This window comes from Embiotoca jacksoni, unplaced genomic scaffold (genome assembly GCF_022577435.1).
Source record: "Embiotoca jacksoni isolate LCO1_2020_lvr unplaced genomic scaffold, fEmbJac1.0.p SCAF_10, whole genome shotgun sequence".
Lineage (NCBI taxonomy): Eukaryota > Metazoa > Chordata > Actinopteri > Embiotocidae > Embiotoca > Embiotoca jacksoni.
In genome coordinates, this window is record NW_027185230.1 from 19,111,536 (window position 1) to 19,130,748 (window position 19,213).

General features: G+C 43.3%; 1 protein-coding gene across 2 annotated transcripts in view; it reads left to right on the forward strand.

The window, feature by feature from the left end:
* LOC138211937 (mediator of RNA polymerase II transcription subunit 13-like) overlaps nt 1-19,213 on the forward strand; it is a 71,625-nt gene that overhangs the window by 34,929 nt on the left and 17,483 nt on the right. For both annotated transcript variants that reach the window (XM_069172141.1, XM_069172150.1), the window contains exons 3-4: nt 8,867-8,951; nt 11,693-11,776. In XM_069172141.1, the coding sequence (XP_069028242.1) occupies nt 8,867-8,951; nt 11,693-11,776 (169 nt within the window). The remainder of the gene's footprint in view (nt 1-8,866; nt 8,952-11,692; nt 11,777-19,213) is intronic.

Sequence of the window (19,213 nt, forward strand, 5' to 3'; positions counted from 1 at the left end):
ACACGTGCAGCGAACCTCTAAACACACATTCACACACAACATTTTTACAGCAGGTTATATTAGAGACGAGAGCAAGCTCATTTTGTTCTTGATGTTGACATAATAGCCCTCGCTAGATCCTCCTCAGTCACTCTGATTACACCGTCGACTCCACATTAATACAGCAAATATCCTGTAAATTATAAATTACATTGTCTGCGTTCTCTTTGTAATGACGAGCTCTGGAAATCGCACGCAGCATCGCTCCAAATTAGCGCTGGACTGACTGGTGACATGATGATAAATAAATCAAGAAGCTAGTGTGTCATTTTGTTTGCTGAATTCAAAATAAATGAAGAAAATAGTCCAAAAGATGACAAGTGTAGAAAATATACAGAAGAAACCAGTTAAATTTAAACGTGCAGATTTGTGGTGTCTGTCTTGTTGACTTTATGAGAAAATCTGAGCTTTAAGCAGCCGCTGTCTTCTGGTGTTAGCGCAGTGGTGCAGCCTTCTTTCCTATTTTCCATCTTTTATTTCCTTCCTTATTTCTTGCTTGCCCCCCTCTTGAGCCTATAAAATGTGTTTTGACAGGCCGACTGAGAATTTTGCCCCGTCACCCTTTGTGCAGATTATCTCCTCTATCTCCTGTTAATCTTGCCCTTTTACACAAGCAGACACGCATACAGTAACATTAGCGTTTTTATATTTTCACTTCTTCCTCCCTCCTCTCCCTCCTCTCCGTCCTCTCCCTCCTCTCATCAGTATGCCTTTTGCATGCCAGCAGAGGTGCTCCATGCTCATAGTATTCACAGCAGGTCACCGCTGGCAGCACAACGACATGCTTTGTAGCAATAATAACAGAACCACAGTGAATATACCACAATCTGTGTTACTTACAGTTATGACATGATGTACTCTGTGCACACGTCTGCAGATGTACATGTGTTCGTCAAACCTCATAAAAGCCACTTTCCTACAACGCGTTCTCGCAAAGTTCCTGCTCGTTCAAAGTCGAACTCCCCCCTCGTCTAGGCCGCTGATAGGAAACAAAAAGGGCTGTGAATTTGTGTGTTAAACGTAACGAGGGGAAGTTGTGCAAGGGAATACTGAGAGCTGCCGTGTTGACATGGGCTGGGTCGGTGCCAGCCAACAGTTCTTATGCTCCACTTTGACCTCAGCTCAGGAGAGGCGGAGCTTCACGGGCTGCAACCTGACTCCGCTGGTCCGAGCGGTGCCGTCAGGGGAGAGAGAGATGACCCAAAGCCTTCAGATGGATCCAAGATTCACGGGGACAGTTGTCATAAAATGCTTAAGGAGCAGGCATATACTGTAGTTATTCTTCTGAGCTTGTGTTTATATAAATACATCCAGTCATGGCACAACACTCACCCCGGTCCCTCCTGCTGCCTCTCCGCCTGACTCACCCCCACAACTATGCAGGCAACTCCAGCTCAGTCACCTAATTGATTCCAGATTTCCCCTTCATCCCTGCTCTCCTCCTCCTCCTCCTCCTCCCCCCTCCCCCTCGTCTCCCTCCCCCTCCTCTCTCTCCCCCTCCTCCCCCTCCCTCTCCTCCTCCTCCTCCTTCGCTGTCACTGCTGCCCTTCCTTTTCTCCATCTTTCTGGGCCTTCTGGGTCTCAGTGCCTGCCGTATGTCCATTCATCTTGTTTGCCAACTTTTTATGCGTAAACGTGTTCGATGACGTAGTTGCTTGTAATTATTTTTAATAACTGACGGGTCATTTTATCTTTATAGAAATGTGATTGCCTTGATTTGATAAGCGCACTGCCAACATTCAAGGCTTTAACCGGAAGTTGTGAATCTAACCTGTTCCGGCCTGAAGTAAAAGGGAAGAGAAGTCATTGTGCCTGCAGTTTAGAGGGTTTAAAGATTTGTTAGCTGTTAAATTTAAAAGCCCACCAGGTTTCCTGTTTACTTCCCTCTGAGTTCTGCGATGCCGGTGTTGTGTTTGGAGACGTGGCAGACGATCTGTGCGCTCGAGTTTGGCAGGTGTCGCTGCAAAGTTTTGGAAAATGGTGTCAATAGAGCGTGAGAATGAGCGTGAGAATGAGCGTGGTGGAGAGTTCAGGGGAGAGGCTGCGACGAGGTGGAAGAAAAGAAATATGTCCCTTTCTTTGTTCTTATGCAAAATTAAATGTTACACTGTGAATATGGCTGTGTGAGTAAATGCACTTACCCGAGTGGATATTTAAAGCAGCCTGACTGACATGCAGTATCTAAGGAAACGAGCAGACTGGTCTTTGATGGATCAGCTCTGGCTAGATTTCATTTCATTTCATTTCAAAAACACTTTTGAATACTCACCTCAGCAACCACTGCTCCGTTTCAAGCTTCTGTTCCAACAAGCGTATTACATAACAGCTTCATCAAAAACACTTCTACTCCTGCATGTGTAAAGCTTTCAGTAAAGGCCGTGAATACAGACATCTTAATGCGATTTAAACAGTACGGCCGGTGGTACCGGATATTTTTAGACCACTGAATAAAAGGCTTCATGCTGTTGATGTCACATGTTATTGTTTGTCTCACCTCATCTGATCCCTTAATTTATTAAGTTTCTCATGACCCAGCTTGTGATTGAAAACAATAAAATCAACAGGTGTAATAGATATTTACTACAGAGACACGAACATACGCAGGTTTTCTTTCTACCTAAACTTCACACGTCTTTATTTTTCCCACCGATGTGAACAGCTACAGAGAGAGTGGGTTCAAGAAAAGGAGTAGCTGCTGCTACAGAGCACAAAGCTCACAGGTGTTACGTAAGGCAGCCATACTGTCAAATTCACGCTGAGAAGAAACGACATAAAAAAACACTGTCAGTTTTTTAATTATACTACGATTAGCATGTCTAGCGTGAGAAAAATCCCTGTTTTGTTATTCGCTATGTGGGATGATGTAGCTCACAGGGCTGAGTTCCTCTTCCCGTTGTTATTGCCCACAAAAGAGGACTGGATATAATTGCAAGGTGAGGCTCAAGGTGTCTTTCATCATTTTGGTCTCATTACAGCAACATATCTCAGTTTTATAATTAAAGATCAGTTTTGAGTGTTGACATAGCAACAGATGCTTCAGCAACTAGACTGTGAGGGGACAACAGGACACATCTACAGGAGTGGATCTGGACAGAGTGTGTGTGTGTGTGTGTGTGTGTGTGTGTGTGTGTGTGTGTGTGTGTGTGTGATTTCCCATGCTAAAGTTTTGCCTGCCACACCTCAAACTACAACCACAGCCAAAAACAAAAGCGAAATTAAAAGCAGATTTGTTGATGAAATGGAGGTGAAGTTCCTGAATAATAAGTTCAGTCACACTTCACAGTAAAAACAGCACACAATCTACAGAATGATTTAGCTGTTTGAAGCAGGAAGTTAATTTTATTGCACCTTTTCAAACTCAAATTGTCAAAGTGCTTTAAAAAAAAAAAAAAAGAAAAAAAAGGCTATAAAACGTGAAGAGAACAAAGATGAGTACAACACAGATTACAGCAGAGCAGTCCGAATGAATCGGGTCAAAATCAAATCCCAACCGGTTCTAACTGCCTGCGAAAGAATATATGAAATAAATAAACTGTTAAAAGATTTTTGTATAAACTTTGTAATTGCAGAACAGCCACATATTACTTCCAGCTGGATTTCAGTGAGAACCAGACCGTGTTTTCTTTTTTTTTTTTTTTTATTACCTGATTGAAACTCACTTCGAGGTTCCTTACAAAGATGCTCACATCCTGACTTTAAGCAAAACTTCCTGCCGTGGAGAACGAGCCGTCCTGTCAGGTGGTTTTGTTTTGTGTCTTTAGGACGTGCAGTGCAGTGCCTACTTTGTATTGAGGGCCTAAAGTTACATCAACTCAGGCTCGGCACCACATTAATGCAATATTAACAGCCAGCACCAAGACGGTGAACTACTATTACTGTGCAGGTGAAGGCTGTAAGTAGTGATCCCTCGAGGCCTCTCGCTTCTCCCTGCACACTATTGTTTTCCTGGTTGTGATGCCCATGTGTGTGTTAAATATAGAATTAGCCCTGTTAGACGTTTGCTGTTTACAAACTGCCTCATTTCACACAAACACCTGTTATTAGTTGTAATATTCACTTTATGTGAAGAATGCAGATGACAAGAGATAAAAAAACAAAAACAAAACAAAAACAGAGATAGAAAACCTGCTTTTAAATGTCACAAACTGTCTGAATATGTAAATCAATAAATGAACAACAAAATGAAAATGTTTTTATTAAAAAAAAAAGTTCTAATTTAAATTCAGGTTTGTCTGAACTGTGGCAATGCAGCAAAATCTGAAAGGTTGGATAATATATTTGATCAGGTGACTCGACTGCTGTATGTGCTGATGTTCTTTGTAATTCAGACTCTCGCCTTTTATGGCCTTTTTAATTTTTATGACATCTTTCGACCTCGTCCATCTCCTCGGGGGTTCATGCAGCGTGAGCTCTACATGACACCAGCATACTTCCAGGCGTGTGATTGTGTGATTGTCTCTCCCGCGGTGCTCGCATGATATTCCACCACTGGTTGTGTGTAGGCTGCGGTGTTTGAGGTTTGTGGAGATTGGCGTCAGTCTTTACGTTGCTGCTGTGGATTATAGGTTGTCTAAATACAAATAATAACTTTGAAATACTTCTTGCAAACAGGCTAAAGTATCTGCAGTCCAATCAGTAGGTTTAAAATGATTTAGTTTTCTGAAATGCTAAAAAATAGTGAGGAGGGAGGAATTCTAGTTTAACTTTTTACCACGCGATTTCAAAAGTTGGTAAATATTGTAAAATTTTGATTTAGAGTTGATGTTCAGATGATTATTTCCGACACACATTCGTAGATGGGCTCCATTTGTCCTTTGTAATCTGGGATAAAAATAAACGTGTCGACCCGTGTATGAATTCATCCATTTGGAGACGTATCATTATCATCATTATCCCTCTTTCCCTCGGTGCCACTCTTTTCTTCTGTTGCACTTTCTACCCATCTGTGCGGCCTTGTAATGTTTCTGTCTCTCTGATTAATAAAAGCACATAAGCACACTAAGCTGTGTTGCCTTGCATAGGCAAGCACTACGTACTGATACACACACACACACACAGACAGCAAACAGAGACCAACCTCTTCTCAGACATTCAGCAGGGCAGCTAATTAGAAAAGTGGCAGTGTGGGTTTGTGTGAAATGGAGCACGTCTACACACATCGCCCATCGGTAGCTCGGTAGCGTGCACGCTGCAGAGACGCCACTGGACGCCAGAACTGCTGGCGCTATTGATCCGAGACAAATGAACAAATGAGAGAGAGGCAGAGAGGAGGAAGGAAATGTGTGGAGAGGGGTCATCATGTACGAGACAGAGTGTTGTCACAGCTCAACTCTCGCCCCCCCCCCCCCCCCCCCCCCAACACACACACACACACACACACACACCCGTTTCAGATCAATATCGTCCTTGTGTTTGTTAGCACAATGTTGTGGTGGTGAGCGGTCAGTCCCTCTGGTGGCGTGAGACCAACACAGGTGGAGGGAGGGGGGGAGGGGGGGCACACAGGGAAAAGAGAGAGGGACAAACGGAGGTGGGGAGCCGGGGTTAGATACGCAAGAGGAAAAAACAGAGGTGGAAATAAAGAGAGCGAGGAAGTGGCGACCCAGTTCCATCACTGCTTGTTTGTGTTCGGGGTGGCGCGGCGGTTAAGAGCATTGTGGCACGGGGGGGGGGGGCATTTTAAATAAACATGTATTTGTGGGGACGTTACCTCACTACACACACACACACACACACACACACACACACACACACACACACACACACAGCGCTGCATGTGTGTGAGGGCACTTTGGGAGTCAGTATTTAGTTACACACACGCTTGCATGAAAAGTGAGCACACATCTGTAGCAGTGGATTTATTGATTAGTTGATCCACATTAAATAACTATCGATGTGTCGGGTCATTTTTATTTAAGGTCACGTCTTTCTTTTTTATGTCTTACGTTGTATTTAATTCAGCATGATTGAGTTTTGTACGGTTGGTCACACAAAACTAAACACTTGAAGTCGTTTCTTTCAAATTGTTATCATCAATTATTGGTAAAGAAAATAATTATAAACTCCATCCCTACATGGTTCTAACAAGATGTATTCTTCTTGTTGCTCTCATAATAAATGTCCAATAACATCACCGTGGGTTTGGAGAAATTGCAATTTTCTCATTATTTTCACTACTAAACATTTTATAGGCTTAAAGATGAATTGATCAATTGAGAAAACAATCAGCAGTTTAATCAATAGTGAAAATAATCATTATTCATTGCCCTGAAACAAATGACTGTGCTTTTTCACATAATCACATAATCAACTGTTCCAATTGTCTTTTCTTCTTTATAAGGTTGCATAACTTCTGGGTCAGTGTGGGACTTAAAATCTGTCTTTAAAATATCAGTTTAACAGATCTGCTTCTTTAAAAAAAAATAATAAAAAAAACAGACTATTTATCAGTTAAACTCAATAAATCCAAAAATGATGAGCTTCCGGTTTAATCGAATGGAGACTGAGGTTGATTAGATCCAGTTCCTTTAAAATCTTTCAGGCATGATGCAGTTCCCTGTAGCTCAGCCTGTGATGAATGATATATCGCGATGCCGTAAAGCCCTATTGCACTTAGCTGTGCATTTAGTGTCTGCAGCGTTGCTTCTCCCTTGGGCCATCTGTGTTCCTCCTCTGATTAACAGGCAGTAAAAGCTCCAGACGTGTTACAGTCCTGCTCGTCGGTGAAATGACAGTTTCATGGCGTTTTCTCTGAGTATATGCCTCTCGCATCCCTTTCGGATACCGCCGCTTTAATATATCAGATCATTGTTTTATTTCACACTCCACTTTCTGTATTTATAATGATCGTGTGGAGTTGTGTGCACACGCTGGTGCGGCTGCCTGACCTTGTTTTCTTGCAGCAGTGATTTGTCACACCTTGTGTTGATATGGTGCAGTGAGCTGGCTCTTTGACAACTACACTATAAACATGAGCGTCTAATGTGGATTGCGTGTTTTCAGGCAGCTAAGTAGATGCTGCTACCGCTGTCGGGATTTGTTCGACACGTCGTGCCGTCTCTTTCAGGGCGAAGCTTCGAAAATCAAATGCAGGAATTAGGAGAGCCAACGTGGAGACGTTCGCGTCGAGTCTCCTCGGAGGTGCGCGTGGTTCAGTTTTCTCGACTTCTGGGTGGAAGCGCAGGAAGGATGCGAGGTTGTGGAGTCAGTGACATAGTTTTGGAGTAATAGGGGTCAGGAGCATGCGGTGGAGCTGGTCATGAGGGGACGTGGCTTGGAGAGGATTGGCAGAGTTGGAGTGTAAAAAAAAAAGAAAAAAAGTTGGGTGATAATTATATATTTTTTTGTATTTAAAGAGCAGGAAGAAGAAGCAGATACAGAGACAGTGAGAGCTAATGAGCTGGATTTGCTGGAGACTTGGCATTCTGCTCATGGTGCTCTATCTCTCCCCTCTGTAGAGGAGCTGGCTAGAGCGAGCTTCCTGTCTGAGCCCTGAAGCAGGAGTAAATGAGGGGTGGGTGGGAGGGGGTGAAGGCAGGGAGGGCGTGGGGGGGTGGCGGTGGTGGGTGGGTGGGTGGAGGGGTGTTGGAAGCAATAGAACAGAGGAAGGACGAGAAGGAGGGAGGGTGAGGGGCGGGAGGGACCAGTGTTGAAATTGAATGCCAGGGCGCCATGTTCTCACCGCCAGCGTTTCCATGGTTACAGGGTAATTCTGGCGAGTAAGGAAATTTCATTCACTCTGGTATGAAGAAGAAGGAGGAAAAAAAAAAACGAGGGAAATATCAACAAAGCAACAGAAGAGGAGAAAGGAATATACACACACACACACACACACACACACACACACACACACACACACACACAAAAGAAAATCAGGGAGGAGATAAAATAGCAGACAGAGGAGGAAAGAGGAAACCTGTACTGGGTCTACGCCACCCATCCCCCAGGCGATCTGCCTCTGCCTCTCATTCCTTTTTTTTTGTTTTTTTTGTTTTTTTTGTGTATTTCTGTGATGCTCGGTTTGTTTGCCACCACCCTATAAGCAAACACAACACCCACCCACAATCCTCCAGTTCTCCCAGCAGCCCTGCAGGTATATGGCAAAGAACAAAGAGAAACACTGTTAACTGGCCGCAGTGTGTGCGTTTGTCAGTGTGTCTTCTTTTTGGGAAGAAGGCAATGGGAGGGGGGGAGTGATGATGGGGGGTGAGGGGAAGGGGGGCATTTAAAGAAATCAGACGGCAGCAGAATTGATCACAACATATTTGACACATTTGCGAACCTGCTGCTGATACGTCAGACGCTCGGGCAAAGTTGATTTTAACACATTTGTCTTCAGACACTTAAATTTTAAAGGAGGAAAAAAAAAAAAAAAAAAAAAAAAAACCGAGAGCGTTGAGCTAAAACTCTGTTTGCATGTAAAAACCTGAACACGCAAGCATGTGTGTCAGCCTGTATAGATACGCACTCCCCGGCTAACGGGGGCTGACAACTGCATGGGGTTTGACTGGACTGTCGCTGCAGCCAATGTGACAGCTGCACAGCCCAGCAACCTCTGTACACACACACACACACGCACACACACACACGCACACACACACACACACACACACCATCATCATCATCTCTATTTCTGTTATGATGTGTACATTATTTTCATCAGCACGTTTTGACAGCGTTTTCCACGAACACGCGTCGTCAACGTGGAACCACGCGTTGTTTGTTATCGCCGAGCAGATGTTTTCATATCGCTGCTTGTCGAGATAACGGCTCGTTTAATGTGTTTTAATGATTAAAAACGTTCCAACTCTTGCCCGTTTCTTTTCAGGGGCCGAGGAGGGTGTTTGGGAGTGCGGGCTGTCCTACGAGTGCCGGACCCTCCTGTTCAAGGCCATCCACAACCTGCTGGAAAGGTAAACGCATCACACACTAACAACACAAACAACACAAACAACACAAACGCACAATAATAACATATTAGCTCTTAAAAACGGCGAACACCTTCAGTCGTGTGTTATAAACCTTTTACTAAGTTTTTAGTACGAAATTTAGTTAAATCTGTTATACGTACATAACATACCATCGGACTACAGCCCATAATTGCTTCCTGTCTCTCTTTAATGAAATTATAATTTTCTTTTTAAAAGTTACTAAACAAAAGAACTTTTAAGTTAAACTGATGGACAGTCTGGTTTTCCTTCACGAGCTTCACCTTAATGAAATTATAATCTGAGCGCTGAATCACTTGCTCAAGTACCCAAAGCTCTCCTTTCTGAGTCAGAGCCATCTGTTAAGTGAAGCAGCACATATTTGCTCTCTATTAAGTTAAGCATCAGTGATCATCATAGGGGGCAGGCTGAATTAACCTTCCTATTACCTTGAAGCTAACTCCTTTTATAGCTCACTATTTCAACACTAGAGGGATCACTTCCACTTTCTCTTTCATATCGCTCAGGTAAAACCGACCTCTGTCACAGGCTCTTAATATTACTGTTATTTATTTTTGTTCAGAAGTAACATCAGAATGAATCACCAATCAAGCATGTATGAATATTTCAGTAATGTATTAACAAACTGAAAAAAAGAACTTTTTTTTTTTTTTTTTACTGCAGACGAGCATTAAGATGAACTGTGGGTTGTTTTAGGAACGTTGTTGGCTTCGCCAGGAGTCGAGAGTTCCTGTCAGCATAACTCCTGTAAAGTATGTAAAAGTCAGGAGAGCTCTGTCATGCTGTTCATTTATCAGTTTGAAAACATTTTAGTAAGAATAACAGCGAGAAGAGACTCCGCCTCCAGGAAATCAGCTGATCAAACAGCACACATGTTTTGTTGAGTTCAGAAAATGAAACATCTGCCACCACATTTATAGATTTGGATTTATATCTTTTATTTATTACACTGCGGCAGGCTTTCAACTGGATGGATTTTATTTGATTATTATTTATTAGTGGACATAAATTACCCTCATAGCCGTGGTCTGCTCAGAGATTAGCATGTGAAAATGGAAGGTGATGATTGGTTCTGATGGGGACTGATGAGAAACAGAACATATACAATAATAATGACATTTAGGAAAATCTTCTCAACATAAGTCACATTACTAGAAACAATAAACATTATCAATACTCTCTACAGCGCCATACTTCAAATTTTTAATTGCGATTAAGGCTTTGAATGTTGTTTTTTGTTATTATTAATGTGTCATTCTGATTGTCATTTATTAATACTCAGACAACTTATAAAGAAGAAGAGAACTTTACAAGAGAAGAATTATTTGTCAATAGAAACTCTGAAATGTTATTGGTTGAAACTTTATAGCAGAGAAACCGTCGGAATTTTCCAGAATTGCAAACTCCCATAAATATGTCAGATTTTCATTGAATTTACATTCATTGTTGTGATGTTATATGTTTATGATATGACCGTTGTATTTACAGCATGTTGTGATGTCCTACTGGGCCCCAAAAAGTCAATGAATGCAAGTCTACATTATAAATAATGCAGATTTACGACTATTAAGTTCATTATTTGCTGCAAGACTTCCAGAACATAACTTGTGAAAAAAATATTGGATTAACAATCAAGCATGAATTCAGTTGTATTCGGTTTGATTTCAATATCAACAAGAAGCAGCATCTTCTGGAGGGACGTGGATCTGGAGGTTTTCCAGCTTTAGATGCGGTGCCCTGTTGGCTGCCTGACCGTACGTCCTCGTAAAGTCTCCGGTGAAGTGGGCCGGCTACAGATGCGCTGATAAGACGCGACAAATTGGTATCGGGGACCAGCGCTGACCTTTATTAGATGGGTTGGATACAGGCCACGATGTGACCGATCCAATAAAGTTACTTTGTTAACGCTCTCGTAAAATTGAGAGAGAGCTTATGTGCCGAGAGAAGTCGTGGTAAGATAAGAAAATACGTTGATAAGAATGCACCAAAAATGGTCGAGCTGGAGGCCGACAGCTTCGGATCGCTGAGCCCGGCTGAGTGAGGACGACTCCATAAGATCATTTTGTAATTCCTTGACCCGGGTCAGAGGATTCAGAGGGGAATTCACTGGCACCTGCACACAGAAACCAGTCAAACTTCCCAGAGAGCTGCGTTTTATCTATGAAAGGAGTCTGAGATGAGGTGGAGATGGTCGGATAGCCAAACAGGGAGCCTGACGGCTGAAGTGAACCTCGACGTGATCACATTTACATCTGATGAAAGAAACCAATGTTTAAAAGTGCAAACCACTTTAGGGAGAGCAGATTAGCAGAAGATTACCTTTCCTCTTCCTGTGCACTTGTCATGAACTGCGTATCTTAGACTTCGCTCCTCTTCAGCGAGGCCGACGCAAGAATGAAGTCAGATTGTAAAAAATTCAAGTTAAAGTAAATATTCTGTTTTCTGTAAAGGCCAGAAATATGGAAGCCGTCACTGAGAATCAGTCCGCAATGTAACGCAGTCGTACACGACACCAGCCAGCGAGATGGATGAAAACCTCCCGAATACTAATTGTTGCTTGACTCTTGCAGCGAAGTGCTCGACATTGTTCAGGTGTTGCTTTGAATCGATCTTCCTCCTGTACATGATGAGAGACACGTTTCCTGCCGTGGAATGAATGGCTTTCTTTCTCTCCCCTTTCTGTCCTCTTCTCTTCAACGCTGCAGATGTTTGATGGATAAGGGGTTCGTGAGGATCGGCAAGTGGTTCTTCAAGCCCCACGAACTGGAAGAAAAGTCTTTGGGCAGCAGGTAAGGAGAGCGTTCAACACCGACCCGCACACACCGACTCGCTTGTTGCGGCAGGACGTCATGTTTGGTGTCTCATTCAGCCGTGTTGAGCTCTGAGACATGTGTGGATGTCAGAGTGTGACACAGCTCGGCAGCGTGAAGGACTTTCATGTGATTGAGGATTTTGTTCAGTCGTCTGTCCTTGATGTTCCAGCAGCTGGTCCACGGTGCGAGACAAAGACCCAGAGCAGTGAACGGTGGTGAGAGGTGAGAGCTCTCGGCTCTCTCTGGGTGAGGGGAGGGTTGTTGAGTGAGTGTGTGTTGGTGTCACACTGTGTTAACTGTGTAGGCAGTGTGGGAGACAGACAGAGAGACTGAAACGCAGCAGAAAGAGGGTGTGATGACGGTTCAACTTGTTGCTTCAGCCGTTGTAGTTCCCTCTCTCAGCTCCGTGTGTCCACTTCAGCTTTGGATGCAGCATTTCTTACATCTCTGCCGTAGCGCCGCTCAAAACGCTCAGCGTTGAAGTAACCGACTCCTGACAAACCACTCAGCTGTCAAACGCCTCATTTGAATGAAATCGGTTTTTCTTAATCGCTTAGCAGATGCAAAAATCACCCATTTGTTTAATATTTGCTTTGTAGCTGTTTTAACCGTAAAAGCTGTACATTTCGTTGTCATTCAAATGTGGTGCAAATTAAGAGACGCCCTGAGAAACTCCTGCTCCAGAAAGCTGTGGAGGTCCCTCAGTGAGGCGAGAGAGTGTGTGTGTGTGTGTGTGTGTGTGTGTGTGTGTGTCACGTTTACTGCATTACATCTGGGAAATACTGCGAGGAAGCCTGATGTGATTGTAAAAGCGCCGTCATGGCAACATATACTGCATCTACATGTGATGAAACGAGTAAAATCAAATATTTGATGCGGATACTTCGATTAGGTCGTTGAAAGAGGACGTGATTTAGTGTCCGATAACTCCGTCCACCACCATCATTAAACTGCCGGTAGAGTTTTAGAGAGTTGGACGCAGCGCGTCATAAAGAGCACATCAAAAACACTTCATGTTGTTTTTCCATTTAATTTGTCAACTGCCTGGACAAACACTAACCTCTAATGGTTTCTGCATCAGTTTATGTAAATGTAAGTGTGGACATGGTTTTGATGTTAATGTCTTTTTAACACTTCACACTTTAATATTCTGCACATGTAGGCGACACCAAACTTCCCTCATTGTACCAGACACTCAAGGTGACCCCCAGTTTTAATTATCATTGATAATATCGTTCTGTTTTTGTTTTGCATTTATTGTGTGCGCTATCCTGTTTAACTTCAGTTTAAAGAGAATAAGGAAAGAATTCAAAATGTGACCAAATATAACCGACAGCACAAAATACTGGGAGTTGAGCAGCGATGATCAGAGGTGATTAAAATCAGGAGGAAAATTAGGATAGATATTAAAAGTAAAGGAGGATTGGGGATGAATAACTTTTGTGTGGTAAGTGTGAGGACACCGTGCCCTCAGTGAGGATTCATAGAGACACATGCTGAGTGTTCTCTTTCAGAAATGGTGTGTGTGTGTGTGTGTGTGTGTGTGTGTGTGTGTGTGTGTGTGTGTGTGTGTGTGTGTGTGTGTGTGTGTGTGTGTGTGTGTGTGTGTGTGTGTGTGTGTGTGTGTGTGTGTGTGTGAGAGAAACATTTGGATGTCACACAATTCCTCCTGGTATGAACAGCTCTGACTAAATAAGCTGTCAGCTCGTGCGCCCCCTGCTGGACCGATCCTGCCTCGTTCCCACAGCGGACAGTCTGAGTCTAAAGAATTCGGCAGATCGCTGGCCATCAGTGTTTTCATGCCACAAGGGAACATTGCTCAGTTAGGCATACAATGACCTCCTGCCTCAGCTTTAACCACCTCCTTTGTCTCTTCTTCACTCCCACGTTGTGCCTCTTATCCCCAACAGGGGGCGCTTTGGTGCCAATATCCATGCCATGCTCCCTCACTCGTGCCAACTCCTGTGCCTTGGCACCGCTGCCTTTGTCAGGCTTATCTGGTGTTTATCTCGTATGAGTCCCCGGGGTGCAGCGGGGATTGGTACATCCAGGAGAAGATTCCCCAACCTCCCCCCCCACCCCCATCTGTCCCCCCCACTACCACCGCCCCCCCCTCCTCAAAACCCAACACTCCTGCTCTCTTTGTGTCTGAATGGGAGGGAAGCACTCTGGGTTGGTAACGCATTGCATCAGACGCTGAGGGGAGCATGTGAGAGAGTTACAGGGAAACAGAGAGAGCACGAGAGGGGGAGGCGGGTGGGGGGAGGGAGGGGGGTCGTAAATTAATCATTACCATAGATGGCTGAATGGATGTATTAGTCTGTCTCTCTCATTAGTTCAGTCAATTCTATGCATGCCAAGTACAGTACACACATGTTTGCTCATATCGGCGCTTCTATTTCGCCAATGGCCAAATACTCGTCCATAAATAATGTTCATGTTTTAGTGTAGCTGAGCTTTTCTCTCATACAAAAGCAGAAACGAGCTGTACAGCCTGTTTAAACTACTTGTTTTTTTAAATCTCAGAAATCCTTACCTGCACTAACAGTTCACTACAAGTCCTCCTCTTCCTCCTCCTCTCCTCCCCTCCCCTCCCCTCCCCTCTCCTCAGAGAGGAATGACATTGAGATATTAGCCATCACCTAGGCAACAGACATTTGGTGTTAGGCCACATCACAAGGTCAAACAATCTCCTGAGAAAAAAAACCCTGAAAAACATTCACTCTTTTCTTCCTACTATTGCTCTACATACTCCACATTTAAACAACAAGTACTGGCTCCATTTAGACCTGTATGTTCAATTCACTTATGTTAAGATGGTTTATTTTTTATGTGTTTGCACAATTTAAATGTCATAGTAAATAGATATGTGCAGGAGAAGAGGGAACCACAAGAGGGCATGTACAAAACCAAAACAAGAAAAGATATAAATATCGAGCCGGTAAAAAAATTGCCAACTGACCTAATTTTGCTCATATCGGTATGTTTCTTTCCCTCGGTGCTTTCAGGGGCTCAAAAACACTAGAAGTCGCAGTTGCAATGAGAGCAAAAGTCACACAATGTTTGTCTTCAATCACTGTTGTGTGCAAAATTATGCGAATGTGTAATTTTGGTGGATTTCAAAAGGATAAAATTCAAGACCTTGAGGCTTGCATAAATACAGACTTGTATAAAAATGTCAAAAAAGAAATTTAAATTACCAATGGGTGAAAGGTGTCAGATCCTAGATACGGCATAATAAAGGACCAGCTGATTTTTCATTTGACAGGTTATAAAGGTGACTGATGAGAAAAATACCCCTTCGATTAGCTGATTGTTGGATGGACTCTTGTGCAATGACAGGCAGACTAGATGGGTAAGGAGTTGCTGGTTGAATGAACGGCAGCCTGGTGGACTGGCAGGGTTTAATACAAAAATAACAATGAAAATCACAACACCACTTTAGAAGTCACTGATAAATTTGACTATTACTGTAACCTTCCTTCCATCAGCAGTGAAAAGGCTTTTACAGAAATATCTTCCACTGTATTTTTATACAAAAGCTAAAGGTCTTCACAGTGGCTCATTGATTGACTACATGTACAGTGAGTCATACAAATATGAATGTGCTACAGAGGAATGAGACTGCTAGTAGCTGTCATAATGTCATTTCATCTTTTTAAAAATTAACTACGTGATTAAAGTAAATTGTTAATATTAAAGTCCAACATTTCTGTCTTTTCAATCAAAGGAACGCTTGTTAATTATTTCTATTACTGAGCTATTTGCATTTTCTCCTTTGAAGCATGTTCTTCGCATGCGCATGGTCTCCCTAGAGGCAAAAATAAATAAAGAAATAAAAATCTGAGAACATGTGACGCTCTATCTCCCAGATTTCTAATATGACCAGGTGAGAAGCCACTGAGAGTTTGTGAGAGAGACAGAGAAGAAGGAGGAACAAAAACATACAGATCAATAGGGAGGATGGTGATACATCACAGCAACAACCTACTGCCAGATCCTTTTCCTCTTTTTAATTAGGACCACAGATATGAAGTAAAAGCCTGTGGTAGCTTGCATTGATGTTCTTACTGAGGTTTCCACTTGGCAGCATTTCTTCTGTGGGACAAGCATTCACTGTCATTCTCTGCTATTTTTCTGGACTACAATAAATCAAATTTTCATTTCCAGCAGACGGGTATTTTTCTCCGTCCTTGTTGTAATACAATAGGCGTGAGTTTGCACAGTTTGCGTCCTTTTTTGACACTTTTTTGTCGTGAATTCATGCAAACAGTTGGAGCATTGTTTGCACACAAACATTGTGATAGCAACACTGGCTAAAAGCACTCACTGGGGGCCACTGAATAATACATCAAACTTACTGCACCCCCCCCCCCTCCCTTTATGCTACTTTTAATAGCGGTGTGTGTTATGTGTACACGCAGCATTCGCACACACCTCGCACAAGCCTGAGCGTCTCGTGAAAGTCAGGTGGGATTGGCAGGATTTGTTTGTATGGAATAAATTCAACAATTCACCAAACTGTGGCCGTGCAGGACTTTTGGAGCGTGTGGAGACACGATGCTCACGAGAGCATACAAGAGTGTAAACATCCTCTACGTTGGTCCACACCAGAGGAGTGCTGTTGTTTCCAGGAGATGTGATTGTGTAGGAAGGGTAAGACAGCTAGAGGGAAGAAGATAACTCACAATAGTGCTGCTGTGGTGGCAGAAAGAACATTTTAGGTGCAGATTAATCCCCCAGATTTGAGAGAATTTTAAGAAAATGCCATCCTGCCTGCTTAGTGCACATGACTATAGTTAATGAGCTCAACCCAGTTATCACATAATGGGCTTTAGATCCCTCTAAGAGAGGAAATAGAAGCTTTGTGTGTCTTGCACATGGTTGTTTTACTGTTCATTGCTCTCTATCTCCTTTAATCTAATCTTGCTTTATCTTTTTTCTCGCCGGGTTTGACATGAGCGCAACCGAGATAACCGTTGTTATTTTGTGTGCATGTGATGGTTCACACAGATGCTTCCGTGTCAAGTCCACGATGCATGTCGGGCGTTAAGCAGCCCCCCTGCTGGGTGGCTGGTAGCGTTGTGACGGGGTGAAAAGACACGTGTCGTCGTACGAACCCGACACGGGCCTTTTTCCCTGTTTGTCAGCGGCGTTCAAACATGGATGCCGTGTACATGCGTGTGTTCACCTGTTGTTGGAGCTGCGGCTTTATGTGCACGTATTCGCAGCGGCACGTGTGATACAATAAATCCAATTAAATTAATGCTGTTAATTCGTTCATATAAGCTTCGGCACATACTGTAGATATGAAACCAGATGAAGTCGACACACACACTGACAGTATGTGGTGTGTGTGTGTGTGTGTGTGTGTGTGTGTGTGTGTGTGTGTGTGTTCTCTGGCGCTACATTTGCTGATTGATTTCACCATAAAATTATGCTCAGTAGCCGACCATTAAAACTCTGATCTCATCGATATGTGTGCAGCAATTGCAGTGCATGGCACTGAATTATTCACTTCCTCCTCTTTCTCTCACTCCTCTTTTTTTTTTTTTTTTACCGTCTCTCTATCCTTGTCTTCCTAATCTCCTCTCTATCCTCCCATTTCCCTTTTTTGTCTCAATCATATTCGTGCAAGTCCTTAATTCACTCTGTGTCCATGTTCTTCGCTTGCTGTCTTTTCTTTCTTCCTCCTCACACTCTTGCTTCTTTTTCTCAGCCTCCCCTCCTCCCCCCTCCCTCCATCCCTCCCTCCCACCTCCCCTCTGTCTCCTCTCTCTATCTCTCTCCTGTACTGTCAGCCCTTAGGCAAGTCTCAGCCATCACTCCTCTTCATTTATTAATACCTGTACTCATACAGCCCAGCACACACAGCTGCCTCACATCTCTGTCCACCACACACACACACACACACACACACACACACACACACACGCCTGCCGACTACACGCATGCCCCAGAGGATGCAAGGAGCCCAGTGTGTCCACACACTCACACCCGCTTACTGTGCAGGAAAATGCCCTTTGTAAAAGGACAGCGAGCATCAATCTCCCGGCTGCGTCAGCCCACAGTTTGATGCTCTTTTTGTACTTCTGCTTTTCCCTGACTTGCATGTCGTTGCACTTTATTGCACTTTAAGTAGATCTTACGTCCTAATTGTTGCACATTAGGTATCGGTTTGGACTGACTGCTTGATAATCGTTTATTAATTCTAATTGTTTGCTCAACTAAAAATTGCCTCCTCCCTCTCCCCCCCCCCCCCAAAAAAAAAAATTAAATTACTTAAATAATTTTCATTAGTAGCCATTTTTGTTTACTTTGCTTTGTAACAGTGTTTATATTTCAGGTATCAATGTGAACAGTTCATTATCAGCATACAGTAATTGCACCTGAAATATTTAGTTTCCAGCCCTTAATTCTGTTGGATTGCTGTCTGAGTTTAACACAGAAAGAGGGATGAACATAGAGATGATTTCCAGCAGTGATTCTCCGCTATTTGGCTGGAGCTGTTTCCGAGCGGCCTTAAGGGAGTTGTGTTTTTATCCACACATCAGCGCTGATCAGTACTCACACATCTCATATAAATATGCAACAACATAAACAGGATTATCAACATGAGAAATATTTGTGTGGGGCTTTTTAACATTGAGAAATACAGAAAAGCAAACAGGCAGTCAACTAACTCGTCAATCAATCAATCAGCTGCTGAAAAAACCCTCAAAAACGAACAAACTAACCTTAAAGATTGATGTCTTCATGCAGGTTTATGACTTGATTAAGAATAAAGCACATTCAGAAGATAATTAAAGCACGTGACAAAAGAAATGCTAAAGATCCTTAAATATTCATTGTGGTTGTTTATGTATATGTTTGTGTGGCCGTTAGCTTCACTGCTGCTCCGGACTTGCAGCTGTTTCTTTGAGCTTCCCCATGCAGCTATATATAGCTCTTCATATGGTGGAATGATGCACTGAGGACAAGGTTGGAGGGCAGTGACATTGAAAGCATTTTGACTCATGTGTTGTGGAGATGTGAATTGCAGAGATGATGGACTAGTGCTGTGTGTGTGGGGGGTGGGGGGGTAGGGGGTGGGATGGTGGGGGGGGGGGGGCAGCGCCTGTCGGTGTGAAGGCGACATGTGCTCGTGTGCCAGTTTGTCGCAGGCTTCTGCATGCATATGTATGCGCTTTAGTGCTGCTCTTCCTCCTGTGATTGTGCAGACCTGTGTTCAAACCACCTGCTGTTATGAGGGTATGCTTTCTTTTCTTTTTTTTTCTCCTTGGGAGCATCAGGAATGTTTATGAAGCAGAAACATTCTCTTTGGGTGCATTCAGCGCCATCTGGAGGACGTTGTGTCGAAGCCACAATATGTGTCTCCCTGTAGGCTGTGTTTAGTTCTGCCCGTGAGTGACT